This window comes from Leucopleurus acutus (genome assembly GCF_964270905.1).
Source record: "Leucopleurus acutus genome assembly, chromosome: 2".
NCBI classification, from domain to species: Eukaryota; Metazoa; Chordata; class Mammalia; order Artiodactyla; family Delphinidae; genus Leucopleurus; species Leucopleurus acutus.
The window spans coordinates 76,278,274-76,302,736 of record NC_139143.1 but is presented as its reverse complement, the minus strand read 5'-3'; the positions used below and the strand labels follow the sequence as shown (position 1 = coordinate 76,302,736).

Genomic DNA, 24,463 nt, shown 5'->3' with positions numbered 1-24,463 from the left:
GAAGTTGTGTTAATTTCTGGTGTACAGCAAAGTGATTCAGTCATATATATATTCTTTTTCATATTCTTTTCCATTATGGTTCATTACAGGATACTGACTATAGTTCCCCGTGCCATACAGTAGGACCTTGTTGGTTACCTATTTTATACATAGTAGTTTGTATCTGCTAATCCCAAACTCCTAATTTATCCCTCCTCCTTTCCCCTTTGGTAACTATGTTTGTTTGTTTTCTATGTCTGTTTCTGTTCTGTAAATAAATTCAGTTGTACCATATTTTAGAGTCCACATATATGTGATATGTTATTTGTCTTTTTCTTTCTGACTTACTTTAGTATGATAATCTTTTGGTTCATCCATGTTGCTGCAAGCCGAAAGTATCTTTTTCCCTGCATGTCTCAGTCACCCTATAATACTTTTTAGTCCCACCTGGGAGGAGGAAGGCGTGAAACTAGACTGAGAAGTCCTCAGTGAAGAATCTGGGCAAGCCCTCTGCTTTGTGGTGCTAAACAAAATGAGTGTTTTTAGAGGTGCTAAGCACCTCTAAAAACAAAAAGGTAAAACGTAGACTGCAGAATTTGAGCCAGCGGCAGTTCTGCGGAAAACTTACCACTTTTTAGAAGTCAGCTGAGAGAGGAGGGGTCAGAGACTAACTGCGCACAGAACATATGCGAAGAGTCGGAACTAGGGCTGATCCGGAGAGCCTCCCAATCCTCAGAAAGAGCTGGTGTCGTCACGTGACAGAAGCCCCGCCCCTCCCCTCGCCCAGAGGTGGTGGGGCCGTCGGCGTCACTTCCGTCCAGGCCGGAACCCAAGATGGCTGCGATCTGTTTGAGGTGACTTTAGTGTGGGGTGGGAGTCGGTGCCGGCGGCTCTCGGGAGAGCTGCACTGGCCCCTCACGTCTTGCTAACAGCTGTTTACCCCGTGCCTCGGCAGGGAAAGGACCTGTGGGTGGAGGCCACGCGCTTTGGAAACCTAGAGACCCTTCCCCTCCCCTAGCGTCTCCTGTGCACCATGTAGGGCTTCGGGGGTCCCTGGCCGATTATCTTTTCCTTACTCCTTGCGGATGGGTCGCGGGGCTCTCGCCGCTTCTGTTTTCCCACTTTTTTTTTTGCGGTACGCGGGCCTCTCACTGCTGTGGCCTCTCCCGTCGCGGAGCACAGGCTCAGCGGCCGTGGCTCACGGGCCCAGCCGCTCCGCGGCATGTGGGATCTTCCCGGACCGGGGCACGAACCTGTGTCCCCTGCATCGGCAGGTGGACGTTCAACCACTGCGTCACCAGGGAAGCCCAGCTTTCCCACTTTTAAATAGTTTTTCCCCACTTCTAAAATAGTTCTTCCCCAGATTGCTCTTGTGGCTGCAGCAAGAGCCGAGCTCCAAGAAAATAAGTAGGTCTAACTTCTCTTATTTAGGGCTTGGGCCTCGAGGAGAAGGATCTTGGTGTACTTTACCTTTGCGTTTTACTCCTGCAAACACCAGCTGCTGGCAATGAGTGGGCACTGTCCCAGTTCCTAACGGGCCCCTCGTAGAGAGTGCAGGAGGCCTAGACCCCTATCGGGGTGACGATTAGCAATAGCGCCCATAGTGGTTGCTCTGCTGCCTCAGAGCAGCCAGGAACTTCAGTTTGTTTATTTTTTACTTGGTGGGTGAGGGGAAAAGATGCCCCAGTTTTTCTCCGTAGTGTCAACTCCTTGTCCTGAGAAATACCCTAGACTGTCTTCCATTATGAACTGTCCATTGTCGACAAGGCCTCGTTCTCTGCTCAGAGCCTTTCTAGCCATAGCGATTTTTGACGCTGTTGGTACAAATCGCAGCATAGTTTCGTGCCAGCACTATTTTTGGAAACTATTTGTTATGGAAAGTTAGTTTTAATGCAGTTGAGATTTAATTCCTGATTTCCCCAAATGTCTTCTCATTTCTCTTTCCACTTCAATCACCCAGTGTAAAAATAGACGGACTTTATTTAGTTTTTCTCTGTGACAGAATGATTCCTCTTGGAGCTGAGATCAGGAATGGTTTATCTTAATCCTTCGTTTTTCTCCCTGACTCTTATTTACAATTGTGTCTTTTTTTCTAAAGCGTGTCAGGGCTAGTCTTGCCAGATTGCCTTCTTTATTACAAGTAGTTTGACCATAATTGAATGCTTTTGAATTCTTTGATATATCATATTTTAGAAGATGTCACAGGCTTTTTGGTGGAATTAACGTTTAGCTTGTAATGATCATATTGGATCTAAACAGTTCATTTTAGGAGTTTCATGATTAGTGCTTAGAAACCAAGGATCACTGTACACATTGAGTATGTCCAGTCTGTATCATTTTGAGCTGTGTAGGACTGTCATCACTAGGATTCATTAGTGGTAGTACAAAACTCTTATGGAAAGGGCACCTTAAATTCTAGGAGCTAGTTTCTCGTTCTAGTAGTGTCACTAATTCCATTTATTTGGGACAAGTCAAGGTCATTGATTGCATGATTGTGGTTTCTTCACTTGTGAATGAAAATAGTGATAACTTGAGCTCACTTAAGAGAAATATTGGCTAAACATTTTTAATGCTTGGTTAACTAAAAATTATTAGTTATCACAGTATTGTATGTCATGGCTTTTGAATAGTGCTCTATATTTTGTAGACTCCCTAAAGTTCATGGGCTAGCTAGGGAGGAATAACCAGCTAAGTAGCACAGACTCCATTGGCAGTCAGTCAGGGAATGACTTGCCAAAGCCAAGACTGAGATAGAGAACGAAGCTAAGAACAGCTACGCTTCTATCTAGTAATGTTCATGCAGTTTAAGCACAAAGCCACCAAGTCATTAACCCTCCGAATGTTGCTCATCATATTAAATGCTACATGTGAAGCACCTCCTAAAACAAGGTTTAATTTATTTAAAGTCTAAATTCTTAAGACTGCCTTTTAAAATAAGCATACTAATTCACAAATCATTTTTTTGAGCCTCTTCTGTCATATTGTTATAGGTGCTATAGATGCAAAGTATTCCAGTTCTATTCTTGAGGAGCTCAAAATTTAGCAAAGGAGATAAATGGATTAATTAATAAGCAACATAATGTTGATTTAGAGATATGAACAAGTGATGTGGGAGCATGACAGGTGCAGCAGGTAGGGCTAAAGGAGTGGTGAAGTTGCCATTTGGGAGTTGTTGGATCTTGAAGGATGAGTTTATCAGGCTGCTAGGGAGGTCCACTCAGAGAATAGCCTGAGCAAAGGCATGTGGTCAGAAGAAACTATGCTCTGTCTGGGGGTAATGTAACATTCAGTGTGGTAGAAGTATAGAGGGCTGAAGGGAGCTTGTGGGAGAATAGCTCTGGAGAATTGGGTCAGGTCATGTTGAGAAGGGCCTTGTTTGACTGCAGTGTGAACCTTATAAGTAGTGGGGAACTGTTGAAGACTTGCAGGCAGATGATTGATGAAGTCAGCTTTATTTTTCAGTAATTTAATGCTGCTAATATTGAATGATAGGGAAGAGATTGGTGCTAGGAGATCAATTCAGGAGCTCCTGTTACAGTCCTAGTGAGAAATGAAGAGAATACAGACTAAAACAATGGACTGAAGTTTTCTAGATAGTATTGGTAAGATTGGGTGATGTCTTGCATATATATGGGGGGATGTAAGAGAAAAGAAATCAAGAATGACTTAACATTGTATCTTTGGAGTTAGTTGGGTGCTCATACAATTAATCAGAAATTCTATATATAAATGATTGCTCTTCATTGTGTCCTTCAAGGTTATGTAAATACTTTAATGTTCCTGTTACCTCAGACATTTATGAAACTAAATTTTGACATGCCATCAGATCAAGTTTAGAGGGCATACAAGAGAAATTCATTATATTATAGTCACATCTTGTTTTGGACCAAAAGTGGATCTTATTCAATTTGATCACATAGACTTGGCTTTGAATAACTTTTGTTTTTTTCCAAAAGTCAAATCCATTTTCAGCAGATGAATATTTTTACACTGCAGAGTTTTAAAAAGAATGTGATATGAATTCTAAAGACCTTTGGGAGACCAGTGAAATATTACTAAATTACATGTATGGGGTATATTGCAGTTTAGAGAGTGCTTTCCTATACATTTTCTCTTGCAGTCCTCCCAACAACCAATAATGTAGGTATTATCAATCCTATTTTATAAATGAAAAAGCTGGAGCTCAGTGACTCACTAAGTTACACAACTTACGCAGATCTAGACCTCCAGTCTGGCTTTTTTACTTTGTCCAGTGTTCTTGTTACATTACTGTTGTTGTCTCAGTACAGAGAAGAGTTTCAAAAACAATTTAAGCCATGATTACATTTTGGGGGAGACATGTATAATGCATTTAGAAAGGGACAGGCCCTAACTAGAAATCAGTTCTGGCTTGTTAATTAAAAATAAAACAAAGTACTGTTACTTTCTAGCTATAACATACAAAGCACTCTTCCTGGGTGGAAAAAGAAATCTTTTCAGGTTCCTGGTTTCACATGAAAGGCAAGGATAGATTAGATATCTGCTCTTCTCATATTTCAAATAAGGTTATGCAGTTGTGCAACTAGTTTCTGTTAGGGCCTTGTGGAAAGTTTACATTGGTATTTGTCTGGGAGACAATAGCACTAGACAGAGAGTGCTGTAGATTCCAACCCACATCTGCAAACTCTTGCTGGGTAGCTGAGTGACTGGACGTAGCCTGGTGTGAGGAATGCATGCCCTGCAACTTCAGAGTCACAATTGATTTAAAGAGATTTGTTCCCACTTCTTTCTTTCTGGGAGCCTTGGGTACACAATGTCTGTATTCATCTCTTGCCTCCAAAGCTGGAAAGAGGGAAGAGCTGAAGGAAGTGTTGGTTGGATTATTTTTCCTTCAAATAGTGGGCCCTTCTAGTGTTCTAGTGTAGAGTGTAAGGTTCTTGAAATATTTATGCATCTAATATCAATGGTATGAGGGACATCATGAGCTTTTTTAGAAGATCATTGGATCTTAATGTGATCTTGTATCCCCACAGTGTCTTGCACATAGTGTATATACAATAAACTTTTGTAGAATCTCAATGTATTTGGTCCCAGAGCTTCACTCTGATAACTTTCTCAAATACCTTTGGAAAGATTCGATATAACGTGAGTTAAAGGGGTGTAGTGATCATGTGTTTTTCATAATACCATGTAAATGCTGGATCAGTTAAATTCTCTTTAGATAGAATGCCTGGGTACATTTTAGTCTCAGACTTGAAAAGCAGTTCCGGTATTGATATATACATTTCAAAAATAGCAACTTTTTAGTAGAAAACTTGTGTTACCTTCTTCAAGTACCTTTTCATGTGGGTAGTAAAGAAATCTACATTCTCATATTTTTTGCACTATTATATGACAGCCTTTTTCACTTAAAGTTCATCCAGGTTGTCTGGAACTTGTTGGTAGTTCCTAGAATGACAGCTTAATACTGAGGACCCTGCCTCCTCAAACCCCTTGTTCTTTAAACCTTTTAAATTCATCCATTTGCATCAGGTGTCTGCTTTGGCTAAGTTGTATATTACTTGGTGTTGCCACTGGCTTATTCTGTACCCACCCCCCTTTTAAAATTTTATTTTATTTTATTTTTTATTTTTGGCCATGCCTCATGGCATGCAGGATCTTAGTTCCCTGACCAGGGATTGAACGCTTGCCCCCTGCAGTGCAAGTGAGGAGTACTAACCGCTGGACCGCCAAGGAAGTCCCCCTCTCTTTTCTTTAAACCCCTGTCTTTTAAACATCACCTCGTTTAAGATCTAGCTTGAAAAAATTTGCTTTCTGTATTTCTTTGTTGAACATTACCAACTCTGGTTATTCTTTTACCTTGTATTATTTGTGTTCAGCTAAAACCTTATTTTGCATTTGTGAGTAATATTTGTGATTATTCTCAAGATATTTAAAGTTGCAGCTTTCCAACTAGAAAATATCTCAAAGATCCTGATACTGTTATTGTTTTTATCTTATTCCTAATTTTCCCCTCCACCCAGAGTCTAATACAGTACAAAAATAGAGAAGTTGATATACTGAAGTACATCTCTAAATGTGTATTGACTGTTGGTTCTCTTATCTTTCAGACGTGCTGGCCATCATTGCCTCCGTGCCCACCTTAGTCCTCTGCTCTGTATCAGAAAGTAAGTTTCTAAATATGGAGATTATTATTATTTAACCTTTTTTTCATCAGGGAAAAGCAGTAGGTTGTTGACTGATATTTTGGGGATATGTACGAAAGCAGGTAATTGTAGATGGTTGGCTGAAAATTTAGTGATTGTGGTCCTTATTTTTCTCATCTGGTAGTAGAAGAAGGAAGAATGAGAATATATCTTTGTTTTTTTCCTCAGTTTTCCTCACTTTAAGCTTTTCTGCTATATCTAACTTTATTGATTTGCATTTTGGGCAGCTCCCAGGCCTTAGTCTTTATATCTCTTTCTTTCTGCTATATTCATTTCTAGTCTACTGACTTCAACAATTGTCTCTTTGTGGTTCTTTTTTTTTTAACATTTAATTTTAGAAATATTTTGTACTTCCAGGGAGTTCCCTAGTGGTCCAATGGTTAGGATTCAGTGCTTTCACTGCCGCGGCCCGGGCTCAATCCCTGGTCGGGGAACTGAGGTCCCGCAAGCTGTGTGGTACTGCTGGAAAAAAAAAAAAAGAGAGATAGTAGAAATATTTTGATAATTTGTACTTTCAGAAAAGTTGGAAGAATAGTACAAGGAGGTTCTGTATACCTTTCACCTACATTCATCAGTTGTTAACATTTTGCTGTGTTAACCTATCACTCTATATATTTTAGGTTGTGCTATATGAAATTGCCATTTTTGTGGGTCAAAACTGGCCTAGTATTGACAATTTAGTGTGATTCAGCACAATTTAATTATTGTGATTATTTTCTCTGAATTCTTTGAGATTAAGTTGCAGACATCATGACCTTTTACTTCTAAAAACTTTTCCTAAGGGAATTCCCTGGCGATCCAGTGGTTGGGACTCCGAGCTTCTACTGCAGGGGCTACCAGTTCTATTCCTGGTTAGGGAACTAAGATCCTACATGCCGTGTGATGTGGCCAAAAAAAAAAACAACTTCTTCTAAGAACAAGAGCATTATGTTATAAAGCACAGTAAAATTATACAAATGCAATTATCAAATTTGGCAAATTTAACATTGATGTAATCTTATCTGATATACAGTTGTTTTCCAGATTTTCCATTTGTCCCAAATAATGTACTTTATAGAAATACAGTCCACCTGTCCCCCATCCGGGATCTAATTAGGCTCACATATTATATTTAGTTGTCATATTTCTGTAGTATCCTTTAACCTGGAACTATTTCTTAGCCTTCCTGTGTCTTTTATGACATTGACATTTTTGAAGAATACAGGTCAGTTATTTTGTAGAGTGTCTCTTAAGTTAGGTTTGTCTGATTGTTTTCTAATGACTAGATTCAGGTTATCCATTTTTGGCAAGTGTAATACATAAATGATGTTGTATCCTCAGTACATCACATCAGGAGCATATGATGTCATTTGTCCCATTAGTGATTTTAACTTTGATCATTTGAATACAGAAATGTCTGCTAAGTTTTTCCCCAGTATGGAGTTACTGTTTTTAACTTTTGCAATTAATAAGTAATCTATGGGGAAATATTTTCTTGAGGGGGATAGATCATGTTTAATATAGGCACCTAGAAAGTTAAATTGTTGAACACAGCTGTTTAACAATTGGCTTCAGGGACTTCCCTGGCGGTCCAGTGGTTAAGACTCTGCACTTCCACTGCAGGGGGCACAGGTTTGATCCTGATGGGGGAACTAAGATCCCATATGCCCCACAGTGCGGCCAAAAAAAAAAAAAAAAAAGTAAAAAGAAAAGAAAAAGAATAAAACAGTTGGCTTCAGCTAGCCCAGTGACAAGGAAAACCAAGAAGCTATTCAGAGGTACTGAGCTGAATCCAGTTCTTGATTTTTGAGAACCTAAAAAGGATTCTTGAAGAGCCAGATGAGAGCAGGTGGTAATGTATGAGATATCACTCATGGCCTGGGAAAAGGGTAATCCATTTATGTAAATGGTTTTGAAATATTATATTTGCCCTGCCGCCCAACAAGAAAGAAGTTTAGCCTCCGTTACTGGACCTGTGTGTTGGGGGATTGGAAAGAAGAGTTATCCTCTGATATGACCTCATTGGGTGATTGAGGTTATTAATAACTGAGTCAACCTTGGCAGAAAGATAAGGTGAGTGGACAAACATGTTTTCCTAATACATAGGTTTATCTAGCCAGCTTACCTTTTTATATTTTAACTTTTTGTTATGTGAAAATTTAAACCAAGTTTACTTTTAATCATTTTAAAACCTTTTGGTTTTATTTTAGTGCTGTTCCTTTGGGAACCACAGCCAAAGAAGAGATGGAGAGGTTCTGGAATAAGAACACTGGTTCAAACCGTCCTTTGTCTCCCCATGTCACTATCTACAGGTAAGGGCTCTGGAACCAGGGAATTTAGTAGTAGTGGATAAAAGTTCTGGAGGTTGGCCCATAGCCTCCCTGATTATTTCCCTTAGGCCTTTTTTATAACAAGATGACTAAATTCTCTCTTCTGGCCTTAGAAGGGTAATCTAGCCTGCAAAACTACTATTTGGAAAATTCTGGTAAGTCAAAATGTAATTCCTATTAATTAAAAAAATTTCTTTTGAAACAATTTCAAATTTACATAAATGTTGCAGAAGTAGTGCACTGTGTTCCTCTATACCTTTATGCAGATTCCCAATGTGTTATAACATGTCTGAATGATTTAAGAACAAGTGCAGTGATGATGATACCCCATTATTCCTGTATTAGTTTTCTATTGCTGCTGTCGCAAGTTAACTACAAACTTGGTAGCTTAAAACAGCACATTTATTATCTTACAGTCCTGTAGGTCAAACTCTGGCTCATGTCTTACAGGGCTAAAATTAAGGTGTTAGCAGGGCTGCATTCGTTTCTGGAGACTCTAGGGGAGAATCTGTTTCCTTGCCTTTTCCAGCTTCTGAAGGCTGTTCCAAATTCTTTGGTTTGTGGTCTTCCTCCATCTTCAAAACCAGCAATGGTGGGTCAAGTTCTCCCATCCTGTCACTTTGAACCTGCTTCATTGTCACATTTCTTCTCTAACTGCCTCCTTCTGCCAGACCCTTCCACTTTTAAGGACTTTAAAAGGATTATATTGGGCCCATCCAGCTAATCCAAGATAGTCTCCTTATCTTAAGGTGAGCTTATAGCAACCTTAATTTCACCTGCAACCTTAATTCCCCTTTGCCATTTAAGGTAAATACTCACAGGTTTCAGGGATTAGAATGTGGACATCTTTCTGCCTACCACAATCGCTTAATACTTGAGTGTGTATTTCCTAAATTCAAGGAAACTCTCCATACTACAACCATCACAGTCAAAATTAACATTGATCCAGTGTTACCAACTAATCCTCAGATCCCATTCAGATTTTGCCAGTTGTCCCAGTAATGTCCTTTATAGGTCCAAGAGCCAACTCAGGATCATGTATTACATTTAGTTGTCTCTTTAATCTCCTTCAGTATGGAACAGTTTTTTAGCCTTTCTGTATCTTTTATGATCTTGACATTTTTAGGATGTTTCCCAGTTTGGGGTATATCTGATGTTTTCTTGTGTTTATGCGTTTTTGGCAGGAATACCTCTGAAGTGATGCCATGTTCTTCTTAGTGCATCCTATCAGAGGGTGACAGAGGATGATGATTTATCCCATTGGTGGTGATGTAACTTTTTTTTAAAAGATTTATTTATTATTTATTTAATTTATTTATCTTTGGCTGCATCGGGTTTTAGTTGCATCACGTGGGATCTTCGTTGTGGTGCACGGCCTGCTCTCTAGTTGTGGCGTGCGAGTTTTCTCTTCTCTAGTTGTGGCGCACAGACTCCAGGGTGCGTGGGCTCTGCAGTTGTGATGCATGGCTTCCAAAGCACATGGGCTCTTTAGTTTGTGGCACACAGGCTCTAGTTGAGGCACTCGAGCTCAGTAGTTGTGGTGTGGGGGCTTAGTCACCCCACAGCATGTGGGATCTTAGTTCTCTGACCAGGGATCGAACCCACGTCCCCTGCATTGTAAGGTGGATTCTTTACCACTTGACCACCAGGGAAGTCCCTGGTTGGTGATGTAACTTTTTATCACTGGTTAAGGTGTGTCTGCTAGGTTTCTCCACTGTAAAGTTAATGAAAAATGATATTGTATTTATTAATTCTTATTTTGTGGGGAGGTGCTGGAGAGTATAATATTCTACTTCTCATCAGAAGTTTATCCATTAGCATCTTTCGATGGTAGTTGCCTGACTCAGTTATTACTGTGATGGTTGGCAAATTGTGATTTTTCTAATTCCATCATACCTTGTTTATTACTATAAGGTAAAGCTTGCTTTCTCTCTCTCTCTCTCTCTCTCTCTCCCTTTCTCTCTCTTTCTTTCTTTCTCCAGTATTTCTAACAGGAAAAACTCTTCTCCTCTACTCTTACGACACCAACTAAAGGAAAGACACTAATGTTTCCTCTCTACTCTCGATACTTCTGATACCAAATGTGTACGGGTTTTCCCACATCAACCAATTTTTCAACTCTCCAGCACCAACTGGGTGTCCAACAATTCAGTTATGACACTTACTACTTGGAGTTAGCACAGACCCCCCCAGGTTAGGGGCTCAGTCCCACAAGACTGCCTGCCACTTTGGATGCCAATCGCAAGTCCCAGGTTGTCACCTGTACTTCTGACTAATCAACTATAAATCAAGAGTTTTCATAACACCCTCTGTGGATTCAATAATTTGTTAGAATGGCTCAAAGAACTCAGAAACATTTTCTTAAATTTACTAGCTTATTATAAAGGATATTACAAATGATACAGATGGATAGCCAGGTGCCCTTTTAGTTAGTTCTATGTCTGGAAGGATCCTGAGCACAGGAGCTTCTGTCCCCATGGAGTTGGTGGTGCACTCCCTTTCCGTCATGGATGTATTTACCAGCCTGAAAACTTCCCAAACCCTGTACTTTGGGGATTTTTATGGAGGCTTCAACACGTAGGCATGATCAATTATTAACTTAATCTCTAGCCCTTCCCTTCCCGGAAGGAGGTGGGGGTGGGGCTGAAAGTTCCAAGCTTCTGGTCATGGTTTGGTCTTTCTGGGGACCAACCCCCATCCAGAGTCACCTCATTAGAACAAAGATCGCTCTTGCCACCCAGGAAATTCCAAGGGATTTAGGAACTGTGTGTCAGGAACCAGAGTCAAAGACTAAATAAAAAGATACTCCTAGCACCCCTATCACTCAGGAGATTAATAAGGGTTTTAGGAGCACTGTGTCAGAAACTAGGAACAGATATTTTTATATATATATATATATATATATTTATGTATATATGGGCTTCCCTGGTGGTGCCTGCCAATGCAGGGGATACAGGTTCGAGCCCTGGTCCGGCAAGATCCCACGTGCCGCGGAGCAACTAAGCCCATTAACCATGACTACTGAGCCTGCGCTCTAGAGCCCATGAGCCACAGCTACTGAAGCCCACGCTCCTAGAGCCCGTGCTCCGCAACAAGAGAAGCCACCACAATGAGAAGCCCGCGCACCACAATGAAGAGTAGCCCCCACTTGCCGCAACTGGAGAAAGCCCGTGAGCAGCACCGAGGACCCAACAAAACCAAAAATTAATTAATTAATTTAAAAAATATGTGTATATATATATTTTTCCTATTATTGCACAATTCCTATTTTGCCCAAAGAGTTACACTGTTACTCTGATTTATTTTGTTGTTCAGATTGTCCCAGCCTTAGCTAGTGGGAGTTCTTTCAAGATGGCTCCTGTGAAATCAAGATCTGGGTGCTAGATGTGCTCATTGCTACCAGGATATCATTGCTTCTAGGCTGTTTCAGTAGATAGATCTATGAGACATATGTATGAATACACACATATACATGTGTATATGTGAGTATATACATATGCATACGTACATCTATTTCTGTTAATTTGTTGTCTTCAGAAGTAGCATTGATGGCTGTTATGCTGGTGTCTTCCCCAAAAACCCCTATAGATCTGCTCCTTTCTAGCTAACTCAGCAAATCATCTTGAGCTGAGCTACCGTCTTTACTTGGGTTCCTGCCAGGGAGGCTGATCATATTTTAACCACCTCCACAAATACCACAACCCTTCAGATTTTTTCCAAGCCAGATTCCAGAAATAATTCTGATTGAACAGTAGAAATTGGACATTCTACTAAAACAGAAGATTAATAAGTGATCTCAATCCTTGCTACTTTATGGTAAAACTTATTTTTAAGAGCTGAAGGATGTGGGGGAGGATTATAATGATGAAGAACTTCTCAAATTATTTTGAGTCTATATTTAAAGCCCTGGCGTTTTTTCACAGCTCATATAACAAACAGTAATAAGCTGATGAGATGAGACTTAAACTACCTTGTTTGCTCTTTGGTTATGAAACTCTAGACAGGAAACATAGAGCTGTTTCCAAGGTGAAATGTCTGGGAAAGATTTCTGAGATATCTGGAATCATGTATTTTCTGTTGCTAACTTTCATAGATTTTTGGAGGTAGCACGGAAGTATATGGTTAAGTTAGCCCTTTCTGAAATACTCTTTTTTAAAAATTTTTTAAAAAATAAATTATTTATTATCTATTTTTGGCTGCGTTGGGGCTTCGTTGCTGCACACAGGCTTTCTCTAGTTGTGGTGAGCAGGGGCTACTCTTCATTGTGGAGCACGGGCTCTAGGCATGCGGGCTTCAGTAGTTGTGGCTCATGGGCTCTAAAGCGCAGGCTCAGTAGTTGTGGCGCACGGGCTTAGTTGCGCTGCGGCATGTGGGATCTTCCGGGACCAGGGCTCGAACCCATGTCCCCTGCATTGGCAGGCGGATTCTTAACCACTGTGCCACCAGGGAAGTCCCTGAAGTAGTCTTTATCTCTTAATAAATTAAGTCAGTTTATCAAAGCAAAAGTGTATATAGGGATTACATTATTGGGAAAACAAGTCATTCTAAAGGACGTTAGAAAATAGTTTAAAAACTTAGAGTTAGAAACGTTCTTAAATTTTAATTTATTCTTCAACCTCATTGGTTTTAAGACTGCTACTTGGGGCTTTGGATATTCCATTAAGCTTCTGCGGATAGTCGTGTGGGGCTGGCCAACATGCAGATTGCACTGTAGGCCCTTAGTCCTGGATAACCAAAGCAACGTGACTTTAAGGATTTTGCATTTGAAGAAAGAGTGCTGCTCAAAAAAATAATAATAATAAAAAAATAAAAATAAAAATGTTTAAAAGCCACTGTTGTACCTAATGAGTGAATTTCCTCTGCAGTATTTTCATAAATGGATGTCTACCTATGCTTGCACACCTCCAGAGAAAAGGAACTATCACCCTTTTCCAATTTGGGAATTTCTCTTATTATCAGAAAGACCCTCATTTTATTGAACTTACTACAACTTATATCTTCTGTACAGTGGTTCTAGTTCTACCTTGAACCATATAAAATAGATCTAAGTCCATTTTTTTTTTTGACAGGCTTTATTGACGTTGAGTATCTTTTTAATGTGTTTATTGGCCATTTGTATATCTTCTTTGGAGAAATGTATATTCAAGTCCTATGCTCTTTTTTTTTTTTTTTTTTTTGCGGTACGCAGGCCCCTCACTGCTGTGGCCTCTCCCGCCATGGAGCACAGGCTCCGGACGCGCAGGCCCAGCGGCCATGGCTCAGCGGCCATGGCCCAGCCGCTCCGTGGCACGTGCGATCCTCCCAGACCGGGGCACGAACCCGTATCCCCTGCATCGGCAGGTGGACTCCCAACCACTGCGCCACCAGGGAGGCCCATATGCTCATTTTTAAGTTGGGTTGTCTTTTTACTTTTTTTAAATTGTGGTAAAATGTATATAACATAAAATTTGCCAGTTTAGCCATTTTTAAGTGTATAGTTCAGTGGCATTAAGTACATTCACATTGTTTTACAACCATCACCACTGTTCATCTCCAGAATCCTCTCATCTTCCCAAACTGAAACTATACAATAATTACCATTCCCCTCTGCCCCCGGCACCTGGCAGCCACCATTCAAGTTTCTGTCTCTATAAATTTGACTACTCTAGGTACCTCATAAGGTAGAATCATATAATGTTTGTCCTTTTGTATCTGGCTTATTTCATCTGGCATAACGTCTTCAAGGTTCATCCATGTTGAAGAATGTGTCAGAATTTAATTCCTTTTTTTTTTGTTGTTGTTTTTTTTTGTTTTGTTTTTTGCAGTACGCGAGCCTCTCACTGTTGTGGCCTCTCCCGTTGCGGAGCACAGGCTCCGGACGCGCAGGCTCAGTGGCCATGGCTCACGGGCCCAGGCGCTCCGCGGCATGTGGGATCTTCCCAGACCGGGGCACGAACCCGTGTCCCCTGCATCGGCAGGCGGACTCTCAACCACTGCGCCACCAGGGAAGCCCTTAATTCCTTTTTAAAGCTGAATAATATCCCATTTTACATATGTACCACATTTTGCTTATCCATTAATTCGTCCATGGATTTTTGTGTTGTTTCTATCTTTTGGCTCTTGTGAATAATGCTGCTATGAACGTGGGTGTACGAATATCTCTTTGAATCTCTGATTTCAATTCTTTTGGGTATATCCTCGAAGTGGAATTGCCAGGTCATATGGTAATTCTATATTTAATTTTTTAATATAAATTTATTTTATTTCTTTATTTTTGGCTGTGTTGGGTCTTCTTTGCTGTGCGCGGGCTTTCTCTAGTTGAGGCGAGCGGGGGCTACTCTTCGTTGCGGTGCATAGCTTCTCATTGTGGTGGCTTCTCTTGTTGCAGAGCATGGGCTCTAGGTGCATGGGCTCAGTAGTTGTGGCTTGTGGGCTCTAGAGCACAGGCTCAGTAGATGTGGCACGTGGGCTTAGTTGCTCCGCAGCACGTGGGATCTTCCCAGACCAGGGCTCAAACCTGTGTCGCCTGCGTTGGCAGGCAGATTCTTAACCACTGCACCACCAGGGAAGTCCCTATATTTAATTTTTTGAGGAAGCAACGTACTGTTTTCCACAAGGGCTGCACTGTTTACATTTCCACCAGCAGTGCACAAGGGTTCCAGTTTCTCCACATCCTTGCCAACATTTGTGATTTGCTGTTTTTGTTGTTGTTGTTTTAATAGCCATCCTAATGGATGTGAAGAGGTATTTCATTACGGTTTTGATTTGCATTTCTCTAATGATTAGTGATGCTGAGCATCTTTTCATATACTTACTGGCCATTTATATATCTTCTTTGCTTTTTACTTTTTTGGTGGTATTGTTTGCAGCGTGATGTTAGGTCACTTGCTGAAAATCATATATCTTATGTCTCAGCTTTTCCTTGATTAACATTCTACTAACAGTCAAAAAGAAAAAAATTCAACACACTTTAAATCAGTAGATATTTGTTAATTGCTCACAGTGTGCTTGGTACTTTTTTAGGAGTTGGAAATACAAAGATGAATAACATATAATCTGTGTTCAAAAGGATCTCAGTATTTCCTGAAAAAAAATTTTCCAAAGGGAAATCATACTGGCTCCTAGTGATCATCTTTTCTGTAAGTGAATTTAAACAATCTTGATTTTCTGTGCTTGACTCTTATCTAATGTTTGAAAGGAAATAGTGGGGGTGATCTGTCTCTGCTCCATGATATCTGAGGCCTCAACTAGAGAACACAAGGCTGGAACTGAAATAATTTGAAGATCCGTTTACTCACATGTTTTGGGTTGATTCTGGCTCTTAGAGGGGACTTCGTTTTTCTCTCTGCATGGGTCTTGTTACATGATCTCTCTGCTGAGGCTATTTTGGGCTTCCGTATTGCATAAGAGAGGGATGGACGAAGGGATGGAGGGATAGAAGGAGGGCAAGTGATTTGGAACTCGTGCAGTGTCAGTTCTCCTGCATTCTATATCTTGAGGCAGTCAGTCATGAAGTCCTGCCCAGAGTCAAGGCGCTAAATATAAATAGTGCCTGATAAGGAGTGACAAGATTCTGGAAGATCATTTGAGACTGGAAATAATATCATGGTTGTTTGGAAAATAAAATCTCCCTTACCTACTCAGTACTAGGCTAACCAGGCTATGGTTTTAACCATTTTTTTTAATTAAAAAAACTTTTTTTAATTAATTAATTTATTTTTGGCTGCATTGGATCTTCATTGTTGCGTGCTGGCTTTCTCTAATTGCAGCGAGTGGGGGCTACTCTTCTTTGTGGTGCGCAGGCTGCTCATTGTGGTGGCTTCTCTTGTTGCGGAGCACGGGCTCTAGGCGCACGGGCTTCAGTAGTTGTGGCACACGGGCTTAGTTGCTCCACGGCATGTGGGATCTTCCCGGACCAGGGCTCGAACCCATGTCCCCTGCACTGGCAGGCGGATTCCTAACCACTGCGCCACCAGGGAAGCCTAACCATTTTTTTTTAATTAGGGTAACATTTGACTTTATCACTCGCATTTTCCATTTCAATATGTCTAAAAGATTACTAGAACAGTGCATATATTCCATGTGTTAGCTCTTGGGATTTAATTGATCTTGCCAGGAGCCCTAAGTGCACTTGGAATGCTAAGCAATGTCTTATAATTTCCCGACTTTTTTTTTTTTTTCTTTCAAATCAATATTTGTTCTGTCTTTTTGAGTCTGATAATCATTCTCTTTGACAAAATAGTTGAGCAATCTGCTTTGCACTCTGTCATCCATTAACATAAAATTGTCAACCCCAGTTAGGAGGCTGTCTTTCCCTGAATACAATTTTAAAAGCCCCTTGTTGTCCTTGACATTTTTGCAAGCCTCAGCTCATTCTGGGTTTTAGTCTCCTGATTCTTCTAATCAAATTATGCCATTGTTCTCCGCTTGTCCTTTGTTATGCGGCTCTTCTTCTGCCTTTTATATTTATCTTGTTAGTCTGAGTTAATGAGAGTGGTGTCTAGCCAGTTTTTTTGGTTTCTTTAGACATTACTCCTTTCTTACTGTGACCATTTTTAATACATAGAATTTCCTTTTGCGGTCCTTTCAACCTACTTGAGTTGCTTCCCTTTAGAGTATGGAGTACGTGGTCTGATTATGCTCAGCATTCTCTATCTAAGCTGACTTTCCAGGATGAATGTTAACTTTATCCAAAGATGCCTGTTCTTTCCATTTCACTAACCAGTTCCCTCTTGAGCATGAGCACTAGGTCCAGAATGTAGCAGTGTTGGTTGTCCTTCAGTGGAAATGCTTTGGCAGACAGACAAATCAGAACATGATTTATTTATTTATATTAATTAATTAATTTATTTATTTTTGACTGTGTTGGGTCCTCTTTGCTGCACGCGGGCTTTCTGTAGCTGCGGCGAGTGGGGGCTGCTCTTCGTTGTGGTGCGCGGGCTCCTCATTGTGGTGGCTTCTCTTGTTGTGGAGCACGGGCTTTGGGTGCACAGGTTCAGTAGCTGTGGCTCGCAGGCTCTAGAGCGCAGGCTCAGTAGCTGTGGCCCATGGGCTTAGTTGCTCCGCGGTATGTGGGAATCTTCCTGGACCAGGGATTGAACCCGTGTCCCCTGCATTGCAGGAGGATTCTTAACCACTGCGCCACCAGGGAAGTCCCAGAACATGCTTTAAAAAGTGGTTTGATGACAAAGTATTTTAAAACTACTGTGGATTAAGAACATATACTAAATCCAGCAAAATGGGATTTTAAATTTGGGATAGGTAATTTATTAGGGAATGACTGATATGCTCAATTTGGATATTTTGGGGTATATAATAAGAAAGATCACGGATGACTGTGTTATATGAAACAGTGGATAAATAAAACTCAGGTTTTCTTCTACTTCTGTCTTATGACTGGAGAAATGGAAGGACGCAGGTGGTTGTAATCTAGTGTTTATTTTCTAACTGTATGCAACTTTTATTGATGTTTTTGACCCATGTTCCTTCTTCTTATGAAAGGAGGAGTTTGAGTTTTAATTGATTCCTCCTCTCAGCTCTGTTAGTGATGCAGTCTGGAAAAGGGAGTAATGCATCTCTTTAAATAAATCATTGTTCTTATTTTCAAATTAGAGAGTGGAAACACAGGAATGTGAAAGCTGTTTGTTTTTATTTTGTGATAAATGGTTGCCTATTTCCGAAGTGGTTTATATTCTCTTTGCCAAGACGGACTCTCTACTATGGTGTCATCTATTCCTCTTTTTTTTTTTTTGCGGAACGCGGGCCTCTCACTGTTGTGGCCTCTCCTGTTGTGGAGCACAGGCTCTGGACGCGCAGGCTCAGCGGCCATGGCTCACGGGCGCAGCCGCTCCGCGGCATGTGGGATCTTCCCGGACCGGGGCACAAACCCGTGTCCCCTGCATCGGCAGGCGGACTCTCAACCACTGCGCCACCAGGGAAGTCCTATTCCTTCTTTTAAATTGCTTTTGTGTGTTTCTTTTCAGATGGTCTCTTCCCATGGTGATGTCCATTTGCCACCGTGGCACTGGTATTGCCTTGAGTGCAGGTATGTATGTATGTTTTTATGTGCACGTGAACACACAGACACACACACATACTGCTTTGAAAAACTTTGCTGTTTCTTTGGCTCTTGGCAATGCCTCCTCAGAAACTTGATTTAGAGAAAATGATAAGTCATTTAAGCTTATTGTTTGTTCATTTCTTTAACAATTAATTATGAGTTCACACAATGCTTAGGTTCTTTTCTTAGCCAATTTTTTTCTTTTTTTAATTCTTTTTCTTATCTTTTCTTAGCCAATTTTTAAATCATCCCTAGCATGTCCTGATAGTATGTTTATTGTCATTGCGGAGAACAGATATAGAAATATAATGGAGATAGATTGGCTGACTGACCAAACACAGTCCAAGATTAACCATCAACCTTATTTTTCAGAAACTCAGTTTTAGCACCCAGTTTTCATCACCTAGAATTGATCAGGTGCAAAAACATTAACTCATTCTCCAATCTCAAAAATTCTTGGTTACAAATCAGAATGTCTGTTTATTTATTTATATGATATGAAATACAGCTGCAGAATGAGTCATATGCTGGTCTTAGTGCATCCTTTTCAGGTAGTAAGGTTTATTACAGGTAAGATGTACAGATTATAGTCAGGTTTCTGGAGTCTGATGGATCTTTCCACAGTAGGGAGGTACTTTATAAGAGGATCAGCTGTATTTTAAAAGTTTTCTCTGGCTAGCGCTGGAGACGTGGACATATTTTTGTTTTTCATAATATCCTTTGGGGGCCCCTCCTAGGCTTCTGTAGAGTGTGTTTTCACTGAAGTGGTCATTAGCACAACTAGTGGCTCAAATATAGGGATCCTGTATTTAGGGAGCAGCTGCTGAGACATTGGAGAAATTATCCAGAACTAAGTCTCTGCTATTCACAATTAGATTAGTTTTGTTGGTAAGCAAGTAAAGATAGGAATTCCTATTTAAGATACGATGTTATCATTCCTATGTTACCATTCCTTAGGTTATTATATAACTTGTAATTATTTGCTTAGTTTTTATAAATCTGTCTCTTTTATTAGGCTGTAAACTCTTCATAGAGTAGGGACTGCATCTATCTTATTTACCTTTCATATCCTCTAGCACTCAGTAGGTGCTTAGTTAATCTTTATTTACTAAATGAGTACAACCATGTAAATCACTTTGCTCATAGTGGTCATTTCAGATATGTTCGTTCCTTCTAACTTCTAATTAATCTCCTGTTATGCATTAGAAATTGGTTAGTGATAATAATAGCCTCTACCCTCAAGGGTGAAAGAGTCTAAGGAGTAAGACAAATAAATATTTATAATGCACTGTGATAATTTTTTAATAGAGATATGAGATCCCAGAGGAGAGGACAACTCTTCAGGAATTGGAGAACTTGAAAGAAGGATGAGTAGGAGAACTCATGAAAAGGAGGTAGAGGAGGACTTTCCAATGGACAGACTACCTTATACAAAGGCACAGGGTTTGGAAAGCATCCAGAGCCCTGGATAATGATAACTAGATCTGCTTGTTTAAGAGTTGTGTTATGGGAGAAGCAGCAAAAGATAAGGCTGGAAAGTGCGCCAGACTGTAAAGGACTTTGACTGCTGTGCTGAGAAGTTGGAACTTGATCCCATTGACCATGGAAGTCATAAAGGTTCATGTTCTCATTTGTTTGGCCTAGACAAATCCATGATTAGGTATTTATTCAGACTGTAGAGATTTTGTGGCCACTATATAAATTCTGAAAAGCATGTTGAACTAGAAAAGCATGATGACACTAGTTTGACTTTATATAGAATTTATTGAGGAAGACCTTTACAAGCAGTCCTTTAAAAGATGGAGAGAGAAGGCTAGTAACACTCTTTCATTGCTTAGATTCTGTAGGGATTAAAATACTCGTGATTTTTCATAGTGACAGACAGTATAAAAATCTAGGTGAAATTAGGTAAATTGCTTGAGAATGACAGGTACCTGAAGCTGCAATGTGAATGAGCCTGGGAAAAGGTAATCAAGATGCAACATACAACAATAAAAAGAATGAGATTCAAAAAAGAAAATATGAGTGCCAAACATATTTTAGAGGAATACAACTATAAATAAATTGTACAATTAACTTGAATGGGTAGAAGAATGGTCCTGAGTGTTTTGGATAGTCTTTAAAAACAGGTTAGATTGGAGAATCAGAACTTCAATGAAAGGTCACTTGACTGTATAGGCAAACCTACTGCTCAGGCAGTCGTTTCTTTTCTAGAGAAGCCAAAGGACTTATAGATATATAAAGTAACTAATGGAACTCTGAAATGAGTTTTTTTCATCTGGACTTTTCATGAGATGGGACTGGCGTTATTGATTCTCCAATGTGATGTGTTATACCCTCGTCATTCCTGACTGAGGCAGTTTAGAGAAAGAGAAAAGAGCATAAACTTTGGAGTTAGATCTGAGTTCAATTCCAGCTCTGTCACTAACTAGCTACTGTATCATCACTTCCTTTTCTGGTTATAATAATACCTAGTTAGGACTGTGAGAATTAAATATATAAAATTCGAGCTGTAAATCAGGGTTCCCATGACCCCTTCCTCAGGTTTGATAATTTGCTAGAAGAGCTCACCATAACTCAGGAAGACACTTTATTTAGACATACTGTTTTGTTTCTTTTTTTTTTTTTTTTTTTGCCATGTGGCTTGTGGGACCTTAGTTCCGTGACCAGGGATTGAATCTGTGCCCGCTGCATTGGAAGTGTCGAGTCCTAACCACTGGACCACCAGTGAAGTCCCAAGACATACTGGTTTTTAAAATAAAGCATCAACTTCTTTATTTTATTATTTTTTTTAAACTTCAGAACTTTTTTTTTTGGCTGCATTGGGTCTTCGTTGCTGCACTCAGGCTTTCTCTAGTTGTGGCGAGCGGGGGCTGATCTTCGTTGCAGTGCACGTGCTTCTCATCGCAGTGGCTTTTCTTGTTGCGGAGCTCGGGCTCTAGGAGCGCAGGCTCAGTAGTTGTGGTGCACGGGCTTAGTTGCTCCGTGGCATGTGGGATCTTCCTGGACCAGGGCTTGAACCCGTGTCCCCTGCATCGGCAGGGGGATTCTTAACCACTGCGCCACCAGGGAAGTCCTCAACTCCTTTATTTAAAAAACTAAACGGGGCTTCCCTGGTGGCGCAGTGGTTGAGAGTCCGCCTGCCGATGCAGGGGACACGGGTTCGGGCCCCAGTCCGGGAAGATCCCACATGCTGCGGAGCGGCTAGGCCTGTGAGCCATGGCCGCTGAGCCTGCGCGTCTGGAGCCTGTGCTCCGCAACGGGAGAGGCCACAACAGTGAGAGGCCCGCGTACCGCAAAAAAAAACAAACGGAGGAGTTACACAGGGCAAGGTATGGGGGAGCAGAGAGGGGAGTATGTATGGAGCTTCCATGCCCTCTCTGGGCACACCACTCTCCCAGTACATCTTTGTGTTCAGTGACCTGGAAGCTGTCCAAGTCCTGTAGTTTAGGGGGTTTTATGGTGGCTTCATTACCTAGGCAAGGTTGATTAAATCATTGGCCATTGGTGATTAGCTCAATCACCAGCCACTCCCAGGTGTGGTGGGGTTGGGGGAGGGAGGTGGACAGGGAAGGGGAGGGAGGTATAGGACTAAAAGTCCCAATCCTCAAATCATGCCTTGGTCTTTCTGGCATCTAGACCCCATCTTGAAGCTGTCTAGCCTCCTGCCCCCCCTCCCCCCCAGCTACTAATTATCTCATTAGCATACAAAAAACCTTTCCTTTCACTCCAGGGATTACAAGGGTTTTAGGAGCTGTGTGCCAGGAATTGGGGGAAAAAGACCAAATACATATTTCTTATTGTATCACATCTTCAAACAAGGAATATCAGTATCAGTAAGTTAATCAGAAGCGATTTTGGCCAAAGCTTTCCTCTTTACAAATGAAAAGTATATGAGAAGAAATTAAATATGAAATTTCCTAAATCCTCCTCTGATGTCTAGTGTACTGGAAGGCAGGAAATAGCCTCTCCTCCTAGAACCTGAGTGCCTGAGAAGGGACTCCTCTAACAGCCAAACAATTTAAATTATGAAAACAAAGCCACTGAAGCTGTCCCATCTAATCACTAAGAAAAATTAAATGGTGCTTCCACTTGGCTGCCAAGACCAACTTCAGCCTGCTCCTCTGCAGTTAAGTGCTACATACAGAGCTGTGCGGATCGTCAGTAAGTCCTGTTGCCACTTCCAGAAGCCATCATAAGTTCTTTCAGACACTTCTTCCCAGCAAGCCTCTGCAGATGTCACTGCCAAAGAAAATGAAAACATCTAAAAGGGACTTGGTGGACCTGTCCAAATGATGATTAAAACTCAGGTTGGCAGTACCTGATTGCTGTCCTAACTAAAGTGTTGTCAAACTAATCTCATCATATATTCTGCCTGTCTGCTTCCCTGCAGCCTTGTGTGGGGGGGGGCACGAGGCGGGCAGGAGTATTCATGCATTGAGGGAAAACAAAGCATTTTTGAGAAGCATTTTCTCTTCTGGTGACAATCAGTTTTTCCAGGTCATCCCCTCTTGACAATTCAGGGACTAAGACATGGAGTAGGAAGGGCTGAGAATGAGATTTTTAGCTACAAATGATCAGACATTTTCTGAGAGGTAAAAGATTAAATATTCCAACTATTAATGTAAATAATAATCACTACCAGGCCTGTATTAGGAACTTTATATATATGTATTTAATTTAATTCTCACAGTCCTAACTAGGCATTATTATAAGCAGAGAAGGAAGTGATGATATAGTAGCTAGTTAGTGACAGAACTGAACTCAGATCTGTCTTAACCAAAGTTTGTGCACTTTTCACTCTCTCTACACTGCCTCTGTCTGGAATGACTGGGATTCCTAACATATGACATATCACATTTGAGAATCAATAATTCATGTCCCATCTCACAGAAAGCCCAAGAGAATAAAACAGTAATTTCAGAGTTCCGTTAATTACTTTATAAATCTGTAAGTCCTTTGGCTTTTCTAGAAACGAAGCTGACTGCCTGAGCACTAGGTTTGCCTGGTCTCTCACTGAAGGTCTGATTCTCTAATCCGACTTGTGTGAATGTCAGTGTGGAACAGGAAATGAGCATGGTAATGTCCAATTTAATTTCTGAGGTTTGAGATGTACAATATCCAACAACATATTAGCAAGTAACTCTGGTTATTTAAGAATAAAAGTTTTTTCTTTCCATTTACAAGGATAATTTTTTTCACATAGCTACTAAATTGTTAGGACACAAATATTTGAGTTGTTTGAATCTAACTACTTAATAAACAGAACTGTTAGGTTTTTTTTTTGGCTTGGGGGCATCATGAAAAAAATTCCTGAAAACACTGAGGTACCATGGAACTGAGATAGTTTGAGAAGGTTTGGGAGGAAGATATGACCCAAGAGCGTTCAAGGATCTTTGACAGCCTGGGTAGATAGGAAGCTAGACGATCACAGGAGCTCCCCACTATCCTCTGAATTTCAGTGCAAACCTGAAGTTCCGAAACCTCGACAGCCACACATATGCCTCAGATACCAGGCTCAGCTTTGATCTGTGCACCAAGTGTGACAGCAGTCTACTAACTGAGTCCTAGGAATAGCCGCTCAGCAACACTAACCTCTAGGAGACCAGACTCTGACGTGGCTGCCTCATCCTGGGGTGTGAACAGCATGTCTTCCTTCAGCCTTTGCTTCTCCTATGAATGGTATAAAATTCTGACGCATCTGAGGTTTCGTCAAAGAGCTGCAAGCCATGGTAGTTATTCTCAGCACCAGCATTCTTCCAGACTGATGGAGAAATGGACGGCACCCAAAAGTTTTTAATTTTGATGAAGTCCAATTTATTATTTTGTTGCTTCTGGTTTGCTGTCATATCTAAGAAACCACTGCTAATCCAAGGTCATAAAGATTTACTCCTGTGTTTTCTTGGTTTTATGGTTTTAGTTCTTACATTTAGGTCTCTGATCCATATTGA

The 24,463-nt window shown here is 40.7% G+C and overlaps 1 protein-coding gene across 1 annotated transcript in view; it reads left to right on the top strand.

Moving 5' to 3' along the window:
• The first annotated feature begins 705 nt into the window (after nt 1-705).
• SDHC (succinate dehydrogenase complex subunit C) overlaps nt 706-24,463 on the top strand; it is a 29,730-nt gene continuing 5,972 nt past the window's right edge. Inside the window, exons 1-3 of the mRNA XM_082834420.1 lie at nt 706-833; nt 8,354-8,455; nt 18,436-18,497. Coding sequence (XP_082690546.1) covers nt 814-833; nt 8,354-8,455; nt 18,436-18,497 — 184 coding nt within the window. The 5' untranslated portion in view covers nt 706-813. The remainder of the gene's footprint in view (nt 834-8,353; nt 8,456-18,435; nt 18,498-24,463) is intronic.